The 14,916-nt window shown below is 39.4% G+C and overlaps 1 protein-coding gene across 2 annotated transcripts in view; it reads left to right on the top strand.

Annotated features, from left to right (window-relative positions):
- The window catches only part of CCDC186 (coiled-coil domain containing 186), a 30,931-nt gene extending 16,331 nt beyond the window's left edge, over positions 1-14,600 (top strand). Inside the window, exons 11-16 of one of the 2 annotated variants that reach the window (XM_078599360.1) lie at positions 1,641-1,896; positions 3,169-3,358; positions 5,315-5,395; positions 6,157-6,376; positions 7,934-8,153; positions 13,636-14,600. In XM_078599360.1, coding sequence (XP_078455486.1) covers positions 1,641-1,896; positions 3,169-3,358; positions 5,315-5,395; positions 6,157-6,376; positions 7,934-8,153; positions 13,636-13,716 — 1,048 coding nt within the window. In that variant the 3' untranslated portion in view covers positions 13,717-14,600. Of the gene's footprint in view, positions 1-1,640; positions 1,897-3,168; positions 3,359-5,314; positions 5,396-6,126; positions 6,377-7,933; positions 8,154-13,635 lie in introns of both variants that reach the window. The other variant, XM_078599359.1, reaches the window with a different exon arrangement.
- Positions 14,601-14,916: the final 316 nt, after the last annotated feature.

The following is a 14,916-nucleotide window of genomic DNA, read 5'->3' as shown; positions in this document are numbered from 1 at the left end:
ATCGTTGCGCTGAGTAAGGTATTTTGGCCATTTGAAATACGTAAAATATCTATGCAACATATTCAACTGGAGCTAAATAATCAGTGTGTCCAAGTTTTATAATGTTATTGCAGATTATAATATGTGTATATATTTTTGTTCAAGAAAATTAAGATTGTTTGTGGTAAATATTTCATAGGGAGGGAACCTACATTATATACATGCTTCTGCTGTACAGTGCATTGTATTAAGTTGTAAGGTAGATTTAATTAACCTGTATACATGAAGTAAATACGTATTTCTTGCTTCCAATAAGATTCTGGAAAGTTTGGCTGTATCGGTTGAATATTCAAACCATTGTGCCTGTCCTCACTTCTTATATCGTTTGTGTGGAATATTGACCTCTTTTGAAAGCACTTTCTTTAAAATCCCCTTCGCTTGCATACATGGCTTCCAAAGATCAGCCGGCAGTCCAGCCAGAATGCTTATTTAAATGTAAAATTACTGCTTAAAGGATTGTAAACTTTCCAATTGTGGGAACAATATGAATAATCCTCAATTTATTCAAGTGGGATTAAAGGCTGTCACAGTACCTGACTTGGCATGCAGGTTGGGATTTTGCCTCATCGCTTACGAACCTTCCCTTAATAAAAGCCATGCTTATGCACCCAAGTAACCCGGTTCTGGCTCGATGCCTGGCTTAATATAGTCAAGGCTCCTTTATATTCATGACTGTTATTAAGCATACAATAATTGTATGAAGAGCCTTGTTTTCTAAGCTAATACCATTATCATTATCCTGCACTCAGTGGAGACAAGATTTTGGGTGCATTTATTGTATTAAATGTATTCCTTGTGTGCTATATTCCATTGACTTTGCTATGTAATTTGTCTTTGCACTTTGGGATATTACATGTGATTTCACTTGAAATTCCTTGTGATAAATACTGCTTGTATTAATTTTGGTGCTGCTTTGCTTGAGAAATAAGACTTAATACTGTCACATTCATGGTATGTGTTAATGTCAGCTTTAGGCTTTCTCGTATTTTTTTAGTTTTTTTATAAATACCCAAAGATGGAATTTTTGCAGTGATTTCGATTTTTATACACTTTGTAGTGTCATGTTAGTTTAATATTTTTCTTATACTTTTACATTTTAATACCAGCTAACAAAATTTCCATTTTCTGATTATATAGGTCTCCAGCTTGCTCTGTTCATGGTACAATCTAATTTTTGGACATTGTCTTGGTAAATTAATGTTAAACATACATTTGTAACCAATTACTATAAATCAATTTTCCAACATGAATTGGTTAACCCGTTCTGTAGTTTTTTCAATGCTGAGTTGATGAACACCTATATATTGTTTAAATAATGGTGCTGGTGGGGGAGGAGGGGTGTTTTATCAGTGTTCATCAGTTAATCCCAAAATCCTGGAGCCCTATGTACATGCGATACATATCACATCATTCAGTATCGTTCTGTAGTTTAATAAAGCGTGACATTGTTTTATTCTCAAAGCTTTATTATTCAAGTGTTTCCAAAATACCCCTTCGTTGAACAGTCACGTTCTTAAGCCCAGAAATCCACACTATGTGCCGACAACAGCAGCGCTTATAACAATGAAACCGGCATTCCTGGCATTATCTTTGCGTTGCAGCGATGAACAGGAGCAGGCAGTTCTTCGCGAGGAGTTGGCGGGCCTGAACTGCCTTGTGGCCGACCTGCGGGTGGACATCGCCGGTAGCCGTGAGCGCGAGGCCGAGCTGCTGGCCTTTGCCGAGCGACTCGCCAGCAAAAACGCACAGCTACAGTCCGACAGCAACGGCCTGCAAGCAAGTGTGGATCGACTGGAGGCCTGCGAGCGCAAGCTGATGCAGGAACTGCAAACGCAGGGCCAGGCCAAGGAAGCACTGGTGGGTGAACCGTACAATGCAAAGTGAATGTTGGGATCTAAAATAAAATAAAGTTTACATTGAGGTGTTGGGTGAATTGTTGCATCCTGCCACCATGAAGCACAGCAGCGACTTGGGGAGGCCTCTATCCTCATGGCTGCTGATGATAACCATGGCTCTCGACTCTCAATTATCTGGGAAAATGGGCATGGGTGGCCCCAGTAAAATACAAACAACGCAAAGCATATGTGAATCGAGCTATTAAAAAACTGTATTGTTTACTTGCGTAGAATGGGGGTGAAGATGTCCATTTGCATTGCTTTTTGTGGCAAACTTTTTATTTTTTTACATTTTATGGTCATGTGGGCTGTGAAAATATATTTTATTTCTTTTCTGCCAGCACAATTAATCTGCAACCTGGGTAATTTGCCTATGTATAATCAAAAGTTAACTGGATATATATAGTGTTCTTTGCATTGGATTAGTGTACAACTAATTGCAGAAAACTATCTTTTTTATAAAATAAATTTAAAAGGTATGCATTGTATATTTAATTAAATTCCACGTCGGTGTCTTTTTGAAAGAGGGTTTATTAATATTTGAGTTGAGTTCTTTCCATGAAATTGGTTTGTAGCAGATTTGACAGTAATGACATGGCTGCAATATATAATTCAACCAATTCACTGAATATAATCAGAACAGGTTGCTCATTTGTGAGAATGATGTACACTTAACAGCAATTGTTGAATTTTATGCTTGTAGCCTAAATGTAAAAGGAAACTTTAAAACTGTGGACAATGTTTCATTCATAAAACATGAATGAAACATTGTCTAAAACATCAATCATTCTTTCCCAATTTTAAATTTTATTCAAAAAAATGAATATAAAGTTAAAACATTCAAAGCTTATGGTTTTGTCAGAGTTTGTATGCCACAAATCGCACATGTTAATAAAAATGAAATTTGAGTGAATGAACAAAAAACAAAGGGGAAGAACCTTGACACACTCATTATCGTTAATTAATGATGACCATAGTGGGTAGAGCAGTGGCACAATGGAAAGCATACTGCTCGATTAAACTTGACCTTGGTACGATCACCTGCCATGACTAACATCAGCGGTGATATCTGAAGCTCTCGCCTCCTTCCCTTCACCAACCAGTACTGACCAGCATGGTGCAGTATGGACAAAACAACCCCTTATGACCGATATGGCATGGGGGGGGGAGGCCTTTGTCCAGCAGTGGATTGACAAACGGATGATAATTCGCAAGTGGTGTTGTCGGCTTCTAGGCTGAAGAGTTGGGGGTGGTGAAGAAGCAGCTGGAGGAGGAACAGCGCCGCCTGGGTGCAGAGCTCACAGAGGCGACCCGTCAGCTAGCACTGCTCCGTACACAGGCGGATGAGCTGAGGGATGAGCTGGCCACCCAGAAGCGAAAGCACGCTGCCAACACCAAGGATATGAGCAAGCAGCTGATGCACGGTGAGGGAGCCCAGATGCTTCCAACTCGCAATGATGAGCAAAATACCTTCCAATTACTGCCGTATAGTAATGTTTATACACGTTACCAATTATCCACGTCTACTCTCATTTAGGTACAAATTACCAATTACGTTGATGTGTGTAATTTGGATACAAACTACAAATGTAAAAAATGGCATACATTACGTGTCATTTACATACTGGCCGTTACTACCAAAAACTAAAACCATGAAAGCATTACTTTAATTTCTTTATTTTGCCACCATTTGTCATTTGGTATGTCATTCATTTTCCTGAATGTACATAACAACCTTGGTGGTTTCTTAAAGATTTAAGGCAACTGATATGATCTTTAATACGTAGGCATTCATGACTAATATTATTCATAATAAAGGTTTTTGGGTTAGATCACATTATTTATAAATGTGTCGCAACTCTCCACCACCCCCATGGTTAATCAGTAAAAAATGTGTCACGTTAACAAAAGACAAATAGTTCACTACTTTAGCCCACCGATGTGTTGCAGAGTGGATCCACAACATTTACAATTTGAGTAACCGTGACGATTCGTTGGACATTACATCCAGCATCTTCGGGCGATTTGCCAGAATAGTGAAGCCATCCACCTGCTTCCGGTCTTAAATAGTGCAGGATGACGTCATCATTGTTGAACCCCATCACGTTTCTAGATCACAGGCGGAGATGGGGGCGTATGCAATTATGTAATAGATCGGTAATCAGCCACTTATCATGTGACTCACCTGTAAAAAAATGTGTTGTCTATTACTTAATAATACGCTTCCAGGCTTCGCTGAGTATAGCTATCACAGCGATTGAAATTATTTGAATTCTTCTCAACTTCAATTGATTCTCAACTAATCCTGGCCAATAATAAATAGTTCTGCATAACACTTCAACGTTATCAAAATCAATTGAATGTCCTTGTTAGCAAGCATGCTTTGCCACTGCTGACAGCTCTGTTTGGGAGAATTTAATGTTCCTTTGATGTTCTTTTGGTCTTGCGCAAATGTTACGTCCCGTCTGTCCAATATAACACTTGCCGCATAAGCAATTGATCCGATATACACCTCCGCCTCTGATCTCGAATCCTGAAGGGGTTCAACAATGATGACGTCATCCTGCACTATTTAAGACCGGAAGCAGGTGGATGGCTTCACTATTCCGGCAAATCGCCCGAAGATGCTGGATGTATATTCCAGCGAAACGTCGTACTACTCAAATTGTAAATGTTGTGTATCCACTCTTCAACACACCCTGGTGGGCTAAAGTAGTCAACTATTTATCTTTTGTCAACGTGACACATTTTTTTCTGTTTGGCCGTGTCGGGTGGTGGAGGGTTGCGACACATTTATAAATAACGCGATCTAACCCAAAAACCTTTATTATGATCGGATCTTGGTTTGTGCATATATGGCCCTCAGTATAATTATTTTTTCCTCTGTCCGATTGAATCCATTATACTACAGTAGGTGAAGAGACCTTCATGTATGGTTTGTAATGCATGATTTTGGCTATGCATTATAACATGACGGGAGCGTGATTGATATTGTCCATTGTGAAACAAAGGTTCTATTAATTAAAGTTCATGGTCTGTTTGAGTAAGTTACGAGGCAAATAAAACCTCTTATTACGGCTTCTTGAAAGCTTTAATGTAACTGGAACAAATTCTTATTTTTCCTACCTTGGCATTGATGACATGTGATATGACATTGAAATATGATAAAGCATGTTCGGGCATCTTTATATATTTCAGCTGTAAAACTGCAGTAATAACAAAGGTAAATAATGGTTTACAATAAGCTTTGAACTTTAAAGAGATCATGCTGCAATTTTTTTTGAACTGGAATATAAACTTGCAGACAGTTTTCTTAACGGAAGCACAGCGCAATAACAAAAATTACTTGGTCTTTAATTTACACATGCTGTGTTTTTCAGCTCGTAGAAAACTGGAGCAGCTCGAAACTACTCAAGAAGGCAGGGAATCTGGAGGCATGGGAAGCCGCTCTAGCTCTTCTGGTGAGTTATATCACTCGGTTGTGAATGTGTGTGTCCCTCAAGTTCCCAACCGGGACATGCATGGCTGTAGAGTTTGTGTTACAACATGACTGACTGAATTATTTTAACAAGGTTATGTTGTGATTTCCTTGGACCATATCACCCAGAATGTGCCCGATCTCGGAAGCAAAGCAGGACTTTTGAGCCCTGGACTGGACAGTGCTGTTATGGGCTACCACCATGTATAAAACAGGTGTTGCAGGCTTTGTGGCTATGCTGTGGACAGCATTGGGCGGTGAAGAAAAATCCATTCGTACTGGTATTATGCTCGACCATTTATGCTACCAGCCTTAACCAACCTGCACTCAGCAGTGTGGTGAAGTATGGTAAAACAACCCCCACAATCCATGCATCACAGTTTGCGACTGCTGGATCTTTGCAAGGATCTCTTCATTTCGATGGCATGATGTTAACTCCCTTGCCAGATATGCAGGAGGTCCGGGGTTCGATCCCGACCGTGATACCTGTATATTTGGAGTTTGCATGTCTACCTACCCGTGGTCATGTGGATTTTTCTCCACGTCCTCCGGTTTTTCCCTCAACATTTTGAATCCGCATGCATTTATAGTATTTGGCTGCTATAAATTTCCACATTTGTAAGCTACTATAATTTGTGGCCAGGTCGCTTCTCAAAAGGAGCTATATAGCTCCGTGGGACTTACCTGGTAAAAATAAAAATAATTTAGTTTCAGTTTATCTCCCTCATCTCGTCTCCCCGTCAGGCTCGCTGAACGTGCGCGCAGGTGGCAGTCGCGACGAGGGCTTTTCGGAGGCGGCGGGCTCCAGCCCCGGCACAGCCGACAGCTTTCCAGAGGTGGACAAGAGCGTGCTCATAGAGCGCATCGTACGCCTGCAGAAGACTTTAGCCAAGAAGAACGAGAAAGTGGAATTCCTGGAAGATCACAATCAACAACTCCTCGAAGAGCTGCGCAGGAAGACCAAGTGAGTGGCTTGATTTCGGTGCAAAAATGTAACTAATCGAAGCCAATTGTGATGTTTAAAGATAGAGGTTTGTGTGGACGTTGTATTTCATAAGTGTCCACCTTGATAATTGTTTTTTTACCCTTTTATCTGGCAACAAAACTGACAACTTTTTTACAAGGAGTCATGTTTGCATTAACCACAATACCTGCGGTCGGAATGCAAAAAAAAACACAACTCTGATCATGTATGCACTGTCCTTGAAATTGATTGGTCCACACCCAAGACAGCTTTTCTTAGAGCCTCGTCTCACATGGTGTTGGACCAGATGACGCCAAAGGGCGTCACCATGTGAGACGAGGCTCTAAGAAAAGCTGTCTTGGGTGTGGACCAATCAATTTCAAGGACAGTGCATACATTATCAGAGTTGGGTTTTTTGTTTGCATTCCGACCGCAGGTATTGTGGTTAATGCAAACATGACTCCTTGTAAAAAAAAGTGTCAGTTTTGTTGCCAGATAAAAGGGTAAAAAAACATTTCGATTTAAAGCTTTCGTGACTGCAGGGATTCATCTTCTTGGTTCTTTCGGTAAAGTCACGTAGAAGGGAAGTAGTAGACAGACTCTGTCTACTTGACGGACCTGTTCTCCACCTGAGGACGGCTGCTTGCGTTGTGGCCCAAACATCGTCAGAATTATTTTATTATGTTTTATTTTTATTATTTTATTACTTCCCTCTACGTGACTTTACCGAAAGAACCAAGAAGATAAAAAAACAATTATCATATTTTGCTACTGGCAAAGGAGGTTCCAATGGTGTCCACCTTGAGTTTAATCTGTTTGGTTTTATCGTTTCCAAGCATTTGTGAGTCGCAAGTAAAAACATTGCATTTAACATGTGATGTGCTATGCTCCCTGCCTTTATCAAACCGCACTCACCAGCATGGTGAAATATAGTTCCTTACCAGTGTGGTGAAGTGATATAAACTAATTCCATGTATTTCTTTACATTGACCAGATTACAAATTTGTTGGATATTTTGATAATTTTATGTAATTTGCCTTAAACATGTAAAAACTATACTTTTTATGAATGCCCTTATCATTCTAATAACTTTTCACTTCCTTTCAAATGTCAGTTTTATTACTTTGTAATAAATGCAGCATTCACAAGGCTAGTTTGAAGTAATAGTTTAAAATATCTTTTGAAAAGTGAATTCGATTTCCAGCACCTGAATTTATTTTGTGTCTGTAGTCAATGGAGTTTGTGTTTTTTTTTATCTTTCACAGTATATTATTACAAATTTTAATAGTGTATGTAAAGTATGATTTTTTGTGCTCACAATATAAGAACGAAATGCTATTAAATTTCTCCCTGCCTATATTATTCAAAGAACAAACACCCACATTGCGATAAATTTTGCTTGACCTTTCAGTCGATTACAAAGCATTTTATGCGAGCCAACCACCAAACTTTCCATATCAAGGTTACTTGAAATATAATCACTTTGTTCGATTAACTCCATTACATTATTAGAGGTGTATGTGCTTAGCACACAGTTGATGTTGTTCTCCGTTTCAGGATCATACACAGTTACATAATGCGCGAGGAGTCGGGGGCCCTGTCCTCTGAAGCTTCGGACATGAGCAAAGCACAGCTTTCGCGCAAGGGGGGCATCATGGCGTCAGTGTTTTCGTCACAGCCGGCCGACAGCACCATGACACTGGAGCTGTCTCTGCAGATCAACCACAAGCTGCAAGCAGTGCTCGAGGACACAGTCCTCAAGAACATCACCCTCAAGGTATCTGGCATAGACATCCTCAAGCCATGGCCTTTATAAAAAAAAAATCGGTTCCCTTGCATAGTGAAGGTTTTTTGCAGCATTTTGAACCTGTGACTTACAAAGTGAAGAGTGTGTTATTTGAGAGCTATTTTGGGGATCTATATTTGAGCTTTTATCGTGTAACATGAAACACATTTCATCAGAAGCATTCTCCCATGCAGGTCATGGTACTATTTTAAAATATGCTTCAAGTGGAGGGAGCAGTAGTGCAATCATGGTATAGTAATTTGTGCACTGCACCATGATCCCAGCTAATCGGCTGAGTTGTTTTTCTAACTACGGCTAACATCAGAGACTAGTGATGTCTAAACTAGTCCTGGGCCCCTCCCCACCAGCGTGGTGAAGTATGGTCAAACAGACCCAAATGACTGGCAGGACATGAAGAGACATCCAAAAGTGGATTGACAAGGGATCCAAATTATTTTCATTATTTCATCATCTTATAAAAGGCATTTTCTGTCTGTCTGTCTGTCTATCTGTGTGTGTGTGTGGACACAACTTGCGACGGTTTTAACTCGCAAACCATGGGGTTTATGTTTCAAAAAAGTACCCAGATACCACGCGACAAGCCCCGTGGTGAGCCTGCGCTATTCGTGTTTCACATCCGTCAACTTTACAGTAGTTAAATTAACAATTTAGTACTATTTATTATATTACTACGTTGAGCACGCACCAAAGCACGCATCTGCGCATGCGCGATAAAGCTGACCGGTGGTTGCCCTAGAAACGCACACACGCAATCAGTGGGGGGTGGGGGGGGGAGGGAATTCTTATTCGCGTTAGAAATGCTAAAATAATACACACAACGATGAGGTAAATTCTTCACGTGTCATGTCCTCTTCTCCCCCCCCCCACCCCAATGTGTGCAGTTACTATTACTACTATAAAGTTGGTAGATTCTACTACTATAGTCCGTAGATAACTACTGTAGAGCGGGCGGGGGGGGATGGTGGGGGGGGGTAGCGTCCTAGTCCCAGCCTGCCAAGGTACCACCTCGGCCGGCTGGGCAATCGAGGCAAGGCCGGGGGGCTCTGCACGGGACTAGGCCTCACCACTACACTTTGTGAAGTTAGTACTGTTATAGAGTCGATATATACGACTATAGAGTAGGTAGATACTACTGTAGAGTTTCTAGTTACTGCTACTGTACTGCAGGTGGTGGGGGGGGGCGGTATAACAGCCCAGCCCCAGCCTGCCAAGGTGCCACCTCGGTCGACTGGGAAATCTTGGCGAGGCCGGGGGCTCTGCACGGGACTAGGCCTCACCACGGCACTCTGTTAAGTTTGTAGTTTACTGCTATAGAGTCGGAAGATACTACTACAAAATCTGTAGATACTACTGTAGAGTCGGTAGATACTACTGCAGAATCGGTAGATACTAGCAGCGCTCCCGCCATGTATTTTTTCCTGCTTCAGCAGTTCTCACCTGATGACGATTGCTTGTGTTGCGATCGACAAGTCGTGATATTGTGATTCTTTGTTTTATTTTATTATTATTTTTCTATCTACGTGGCTTTACCGAAAGACCCAAAGAATATCTATTCACCCCCCACTTTCTATAACTTGTTGGACTTCTGCAAGCCTCTTATAATTTTGTTGACAGACAAATGGACAGACAAACAGAACACCAGGCTTTCACAATAGCTAAGTATTTGTGTATGTATGTTATGTTTTAAGATAAGTTTTGAAATCTATTTTTCCCCCTGATAACGCCGAGTACTTCCCGCAAGTTTATATAACTGATGAGACTTAAGTAGGTATTTGAAAAATAAAGATATTTTTTGCATTAAATGTGAACTTTAGTTATATTAATATAATATACTAATTATATTTTGAGGTACCGCATTTTTTATCAAAAATAGCATGTAACAATGTCAAATCATTTCTTAATATGTTACTATATTTTACAGATACATTTTTATAGTTTTAAATTAAAACATAATACATCATAACTTTCCCAAGAAAATAATTCAGAGATCTATTACGTAACTACATGCACATTTTGTCCAGCAAAGTTGGAGCAGCAGAGAATTTTAATAGCATTTAACCAAAACTCATTTTATGACATGAAAGGACAAGCCCGTAAAGGACCTCTTGGGCCATTGTGACGCTAGAATGTGCCACCATAGCGACGCGTCATTGGCCGTCGCTCTTGCGTAGCAGGTGCTAGCGGGGCAGTGTACCTAGTTGCTCATGCGTACACCACCAACGTCATCGTGGGTCCACGAATCCCTGCAGCGGAGACGCAGGAGGCCCAGGGAGAGCTGCATTTCACATCACGGAGTTTCACATCACAGAGAATCGGACGAGCGAAATGCAGGCGGCCAGAGGATGGAATTGAAGGCAGAGTAGCAGACGAGCAGGGTGGTACACACACTGAAACTAACATTGTAAGTTCTCACGCAAAAACAGTGCATTATTCATTGAAAGCTGTTTCAATAAAGATTATCAACTAAGCAACTCGGTGAGTAGTAATTATGTGTGTAATTAATTAACATGATTTATTTGTAGTGCTAGCATTTAGGAATGTAATGGTGTTCGATTTTTTATTTTAAAAAAAACAAGGTTTTTGTTTCAGTGTGGTTCAAAGTCAAAGGGACATTCCCAAGACACAGGCACGAAAGCTGATCATTATCGATGGTTGCACTATACCTATTTTCATAATGCTTCATTCGTACCAAAAGGCAGTGTTATCCCTCCATCGCCAATTTTCTTTTTACAGCATTTGTGATTTAGTTTTTTCTTCTTTAGCCACAGTTCTTTCAAAACAAAAGGTGTTAGATTCCAAAGAACACAGGATGAGATGTTACTATCCTTTGTGGGGTAAGATTTGAATGGGTAATTGTAGGTTGTCATGTGCAAAACATTTTAATTGACTTCACTACCTTGAGTGGAGGGCAAATATATTGTGATGCCACAATTATTGTCCATTTTGCACATGTTAGAAGTTTAACAGTGCATGCTTTGTGTTAAATTTATCATGAAATTTTACTCCGTATTGCGAGTATTTGTGCAGATTACTAGTGTGCCGACAGCATGATCTTTAAAGAGATTGCTCTGATGGTGAGTGGAAACTGCCTGTCCTCACAGTAACCAAGGCGTCTCTCGTTGACAAAAGAGTAAACAGCATAAAAGCTGCTGACGTCAAAAAAAGCACACAAGTCATTTGCCGAGAAGTCATTTTGCTGCGTGCTGCAATAATTCACGTTTCTTGTGTGACTCTTAATTGGTGGGGAATAAACCCACAGTCACCCCCATGATTATAAAACTCAAATCGGGCGCCTGCACAAGGATACAGGGGACCTTTTGATGACTTTGCTACTTTAGCACACACTTTGGCACACACTTTGGCAATGTTCCCAAGCAAATTGTCTGGTGGTTATGGTGTCTGGTAGGTGCCTCTGCCAGTGAATAAATTTAACCGGCAGGAAACGCGTAACAAGATGCATGCATGACATTCTCTTCTGTAAATGACTTCCTTTTTCAATTAAATATAGCCAGCCTCTGCTCAGCTCCTAAAAATGAGCATCTGCACCTGTCAGATAATTTATATAAATTGTTGCATTCATTCTTTTTTTATGGATAGCAGAATGAAACATGGTGTGTTAAAAAGTAAGCATGGATTTAAATTAGAATTTTTTTTGCATACTTCATTGTACAATTTTTTAATTTACATATCTGCCATAAATTAGCATTTTGCTTTAAATGCATAGCAAGTGCTGGTGCAAATGAATTTCACAATTTTTGCATCACACTGGTTTTGTAGATACTGTTTTTGCATCGCACATTGGTTTTGCAGATACTGTTTTTGCATCTACTATATTGATATACACATTATAGGTGTGTCGCGGTGCATCGATTTATTAATTACAATAGATTCTTACCCCCATGATACAGTCACTGTTATCGTACGTGTAAGAGTGGATTCGTTAAAATGAACAGAGGTATGCAATACATTTGCTTGACCCCTCCAGCCAAAATGCACAACAGTGTAAAACAGTTATTAATTCTGTACATATATCGCAACCTTAAATGGCAAAAATTCATTGAATCATGAGGGGGACATTAATATAGCCCTATTCTATGATTCTTTCGATAAAGTCACGTATGTATGAAAAAAAATTGACGATTGCTTGTGTTGCGATTGAAACGTTGTGATATTTGTATTATTTATTCACTTTATTTTCATTGTTTTTCCTATCTACGTGACTTTACCGAAAGAACCCTAGAATATGAATTCCTGCAGTCACGAAAGTTTTAAGTAAAAAATTAATATAACCTTACTACTCTTTGTAAAATCACAATACTAGCCTGGCATGCCTATAATTACGTACTAAAAAATACAGAAGTGATTGCACATCAATGGCAATGTTATTTTTATAATGTAACATTTAAAAACATAAAAGAGCCACAGTTGACCCCACTGATATCCTGAACCCATGAAAAAATTTTGCTTTGGATTACTGTGAGGTTTCAATTTTAGCCTTTGCAATATGCAAGCAATTCATACTGGACCTTCGAGGACATGAGTCATTGGTCTTTTCCTTGCATATCCGTACTGTTGTGTAGCTGTTCCCTTGAACTTTGTGCAGCACAGGTTACCAGACTCTCAGAGATATTATTCACAAACATGATATTCTAATAATGCCATTAAATACGATACATTGTGTACCCTCCAGGTCAGCCTGCCCGGATATGTGTGGTTTGCAGTGCTATGGAAGGGACAAAAGAGCAAATTATGTTGTTGGCTATGTTGAGAAATGTCCATCAATTTTTTGAAATCTGAAATGATGTTAAATCTGAATTGTTTTTTTTTTCATTTGGATGAGTCGACATTGTTTGGTGATGATGGTCTGCCACATTTCATTCAGATTTTCACACTGCAGGCCTGGCTATTAAGGCTTTGGATGTTGGCTGAAAGTGTTTAAGCTTAATGGCTTTTGCCAAATGTATCCATGCGTGGAATGTAAAAGTCTCCAATAACTGCCGTACTGTCATTGCGAGAAGTCTCCATATTGTTGAATTTTTTTTATGACCCTATTCATCCCATTAAAAAATTGTCTTACAAACGGCAAAGAAACCATTGTCAAAGTACAGCGTTGGTAGTAGAGAAAAGAGTGTATCGTTCGTGAAGGTGCTCTGACATATGTATCATATTAAGTTTGTTTAAGTCTTCAAAAGTGAGATTTAAAATGTTTTTTTTCATTATTTACTACAACGTACGTTAATAAGTAACTTAATAAATGTCAATATATGTTCTTCCTATACTGTCTAAAATCAGCTTCAACAGTGCATGATAGGTATTCCTATTGGTTCCAGAATTTTACTAGTGTGCACTTCCTTGTGTCTTTGTCGATATATTTGTGGCCGTATAACGATCCATCACAAGCTGATTACTGGTAAACACTGAATGACTCATTATCTTTGTTGTTTATTTTCAGGAAAACATGCAGACCCTTGGTAAAGAGATTGAAAGACTCACAAAGCTTATAGAAGAACATCAGACAAAGAATCAACCCTAAATCAGCATTGCTTGTGCATAGGCTGGTAAATGTCTTACGTGCAAGTACTTTGATCTCTGAGCTCGGTACAACGACTTCAGTTGAACACAAATGATCATGACGTGTATTTCAGTTTTATAAGCACATTGCTCTAAATCGTGTTTGCTATAATTGCATGGCTGGAATTCTAAGTTAAATTCATTCTAACTCTAATGTGAAAGATGTATGCGTGTGATAATTGAATTATATATATTACAACAAAAAACATTTTGCGTTTTAAGGTTATTTTCCATTGCAATGTGGTATGTTAAATTATATTATTTACTGCCAAAGATGCACTGTATAAATTAAGGTGATGAAATGCAGAGCATTCGGTGCATATTTGACTTTCTCAATTATTTCTGTCGTAAAAATGATTCGTTATTATCTATTAGAGGTTTTCCACATCACATGTACATATCATGCCACTGGCTGCACAATATTTTCGCATCAATTGGTGTGGATTCGCTGCGCCAGTTTGCTACACAAATCCAGTGTCTGCTGCTGCTGTACACTAATGTTGTCGGAGCTAATCACATGATGTCTTTACTGCAACATTATCTTGTTTGTGGGCACTGGCCTGTAACGTGACACTCCCAAGAATGCAGTTCACCTACCCTCACTGGCTAACTTGCAGATCCAGTGATGCAAATCATTCCATGAGTTCCCACCATGTCATGCCAGAACATAGTGTCGTGATCTCCTCACATGGATAAACTGTAGAGTGACTTACTGATCTCTTGTGTACTTTCTAATCTCTTTCAAGTGTAATAGTGCATTCATAATACCATAAAACATATGAAGCCAGTCACCCATGTGAACTGCATCAACATACCATCAACCAAATGTGTGTATTTTTAATGAGATATATGTATAATATGTATATATAATTGAGATGCTGGTTATAGTTGAGTAGAACATTATGAACTGTAATATTTACTTTTTGTTGGGAAGAAAATATGCTTTGCGTACTTTGTGGCAGACATGTGGACATTGCCTTGAACGGGCAACGGCTCCAATCGTTCTCAACCAAAGTTACTTCCCTTTTCATTCTGTTGCCAGTGTAAGATGATAAGAACCATTTATATAACGAATTCTAAATATAACAGTAGGGGACGGCATGAATTTAATGTGACCATCTGAAGAATCTTAGTGCCAACTGCAAAACCCAAATTATAATGC

This window comes from Lampetra planeri, chromosome 12, assembly GCF_965212315.1.
Source record: "Lampetra planeri chromosome 12, kcLamPlan1.2.h2, whole genome shotgun sequence".
In the NCBI taxonomy this organism is placed as follows: Eukaryota; Metazoa; Chordata; class Hyperoartia; order Petromyzontiformes; family Petromyzontidae; genus Lampetra; species Lampetra planeri.
This window is presented reverse-complemented; position numbering and strand designations above follow the sequence as displayed.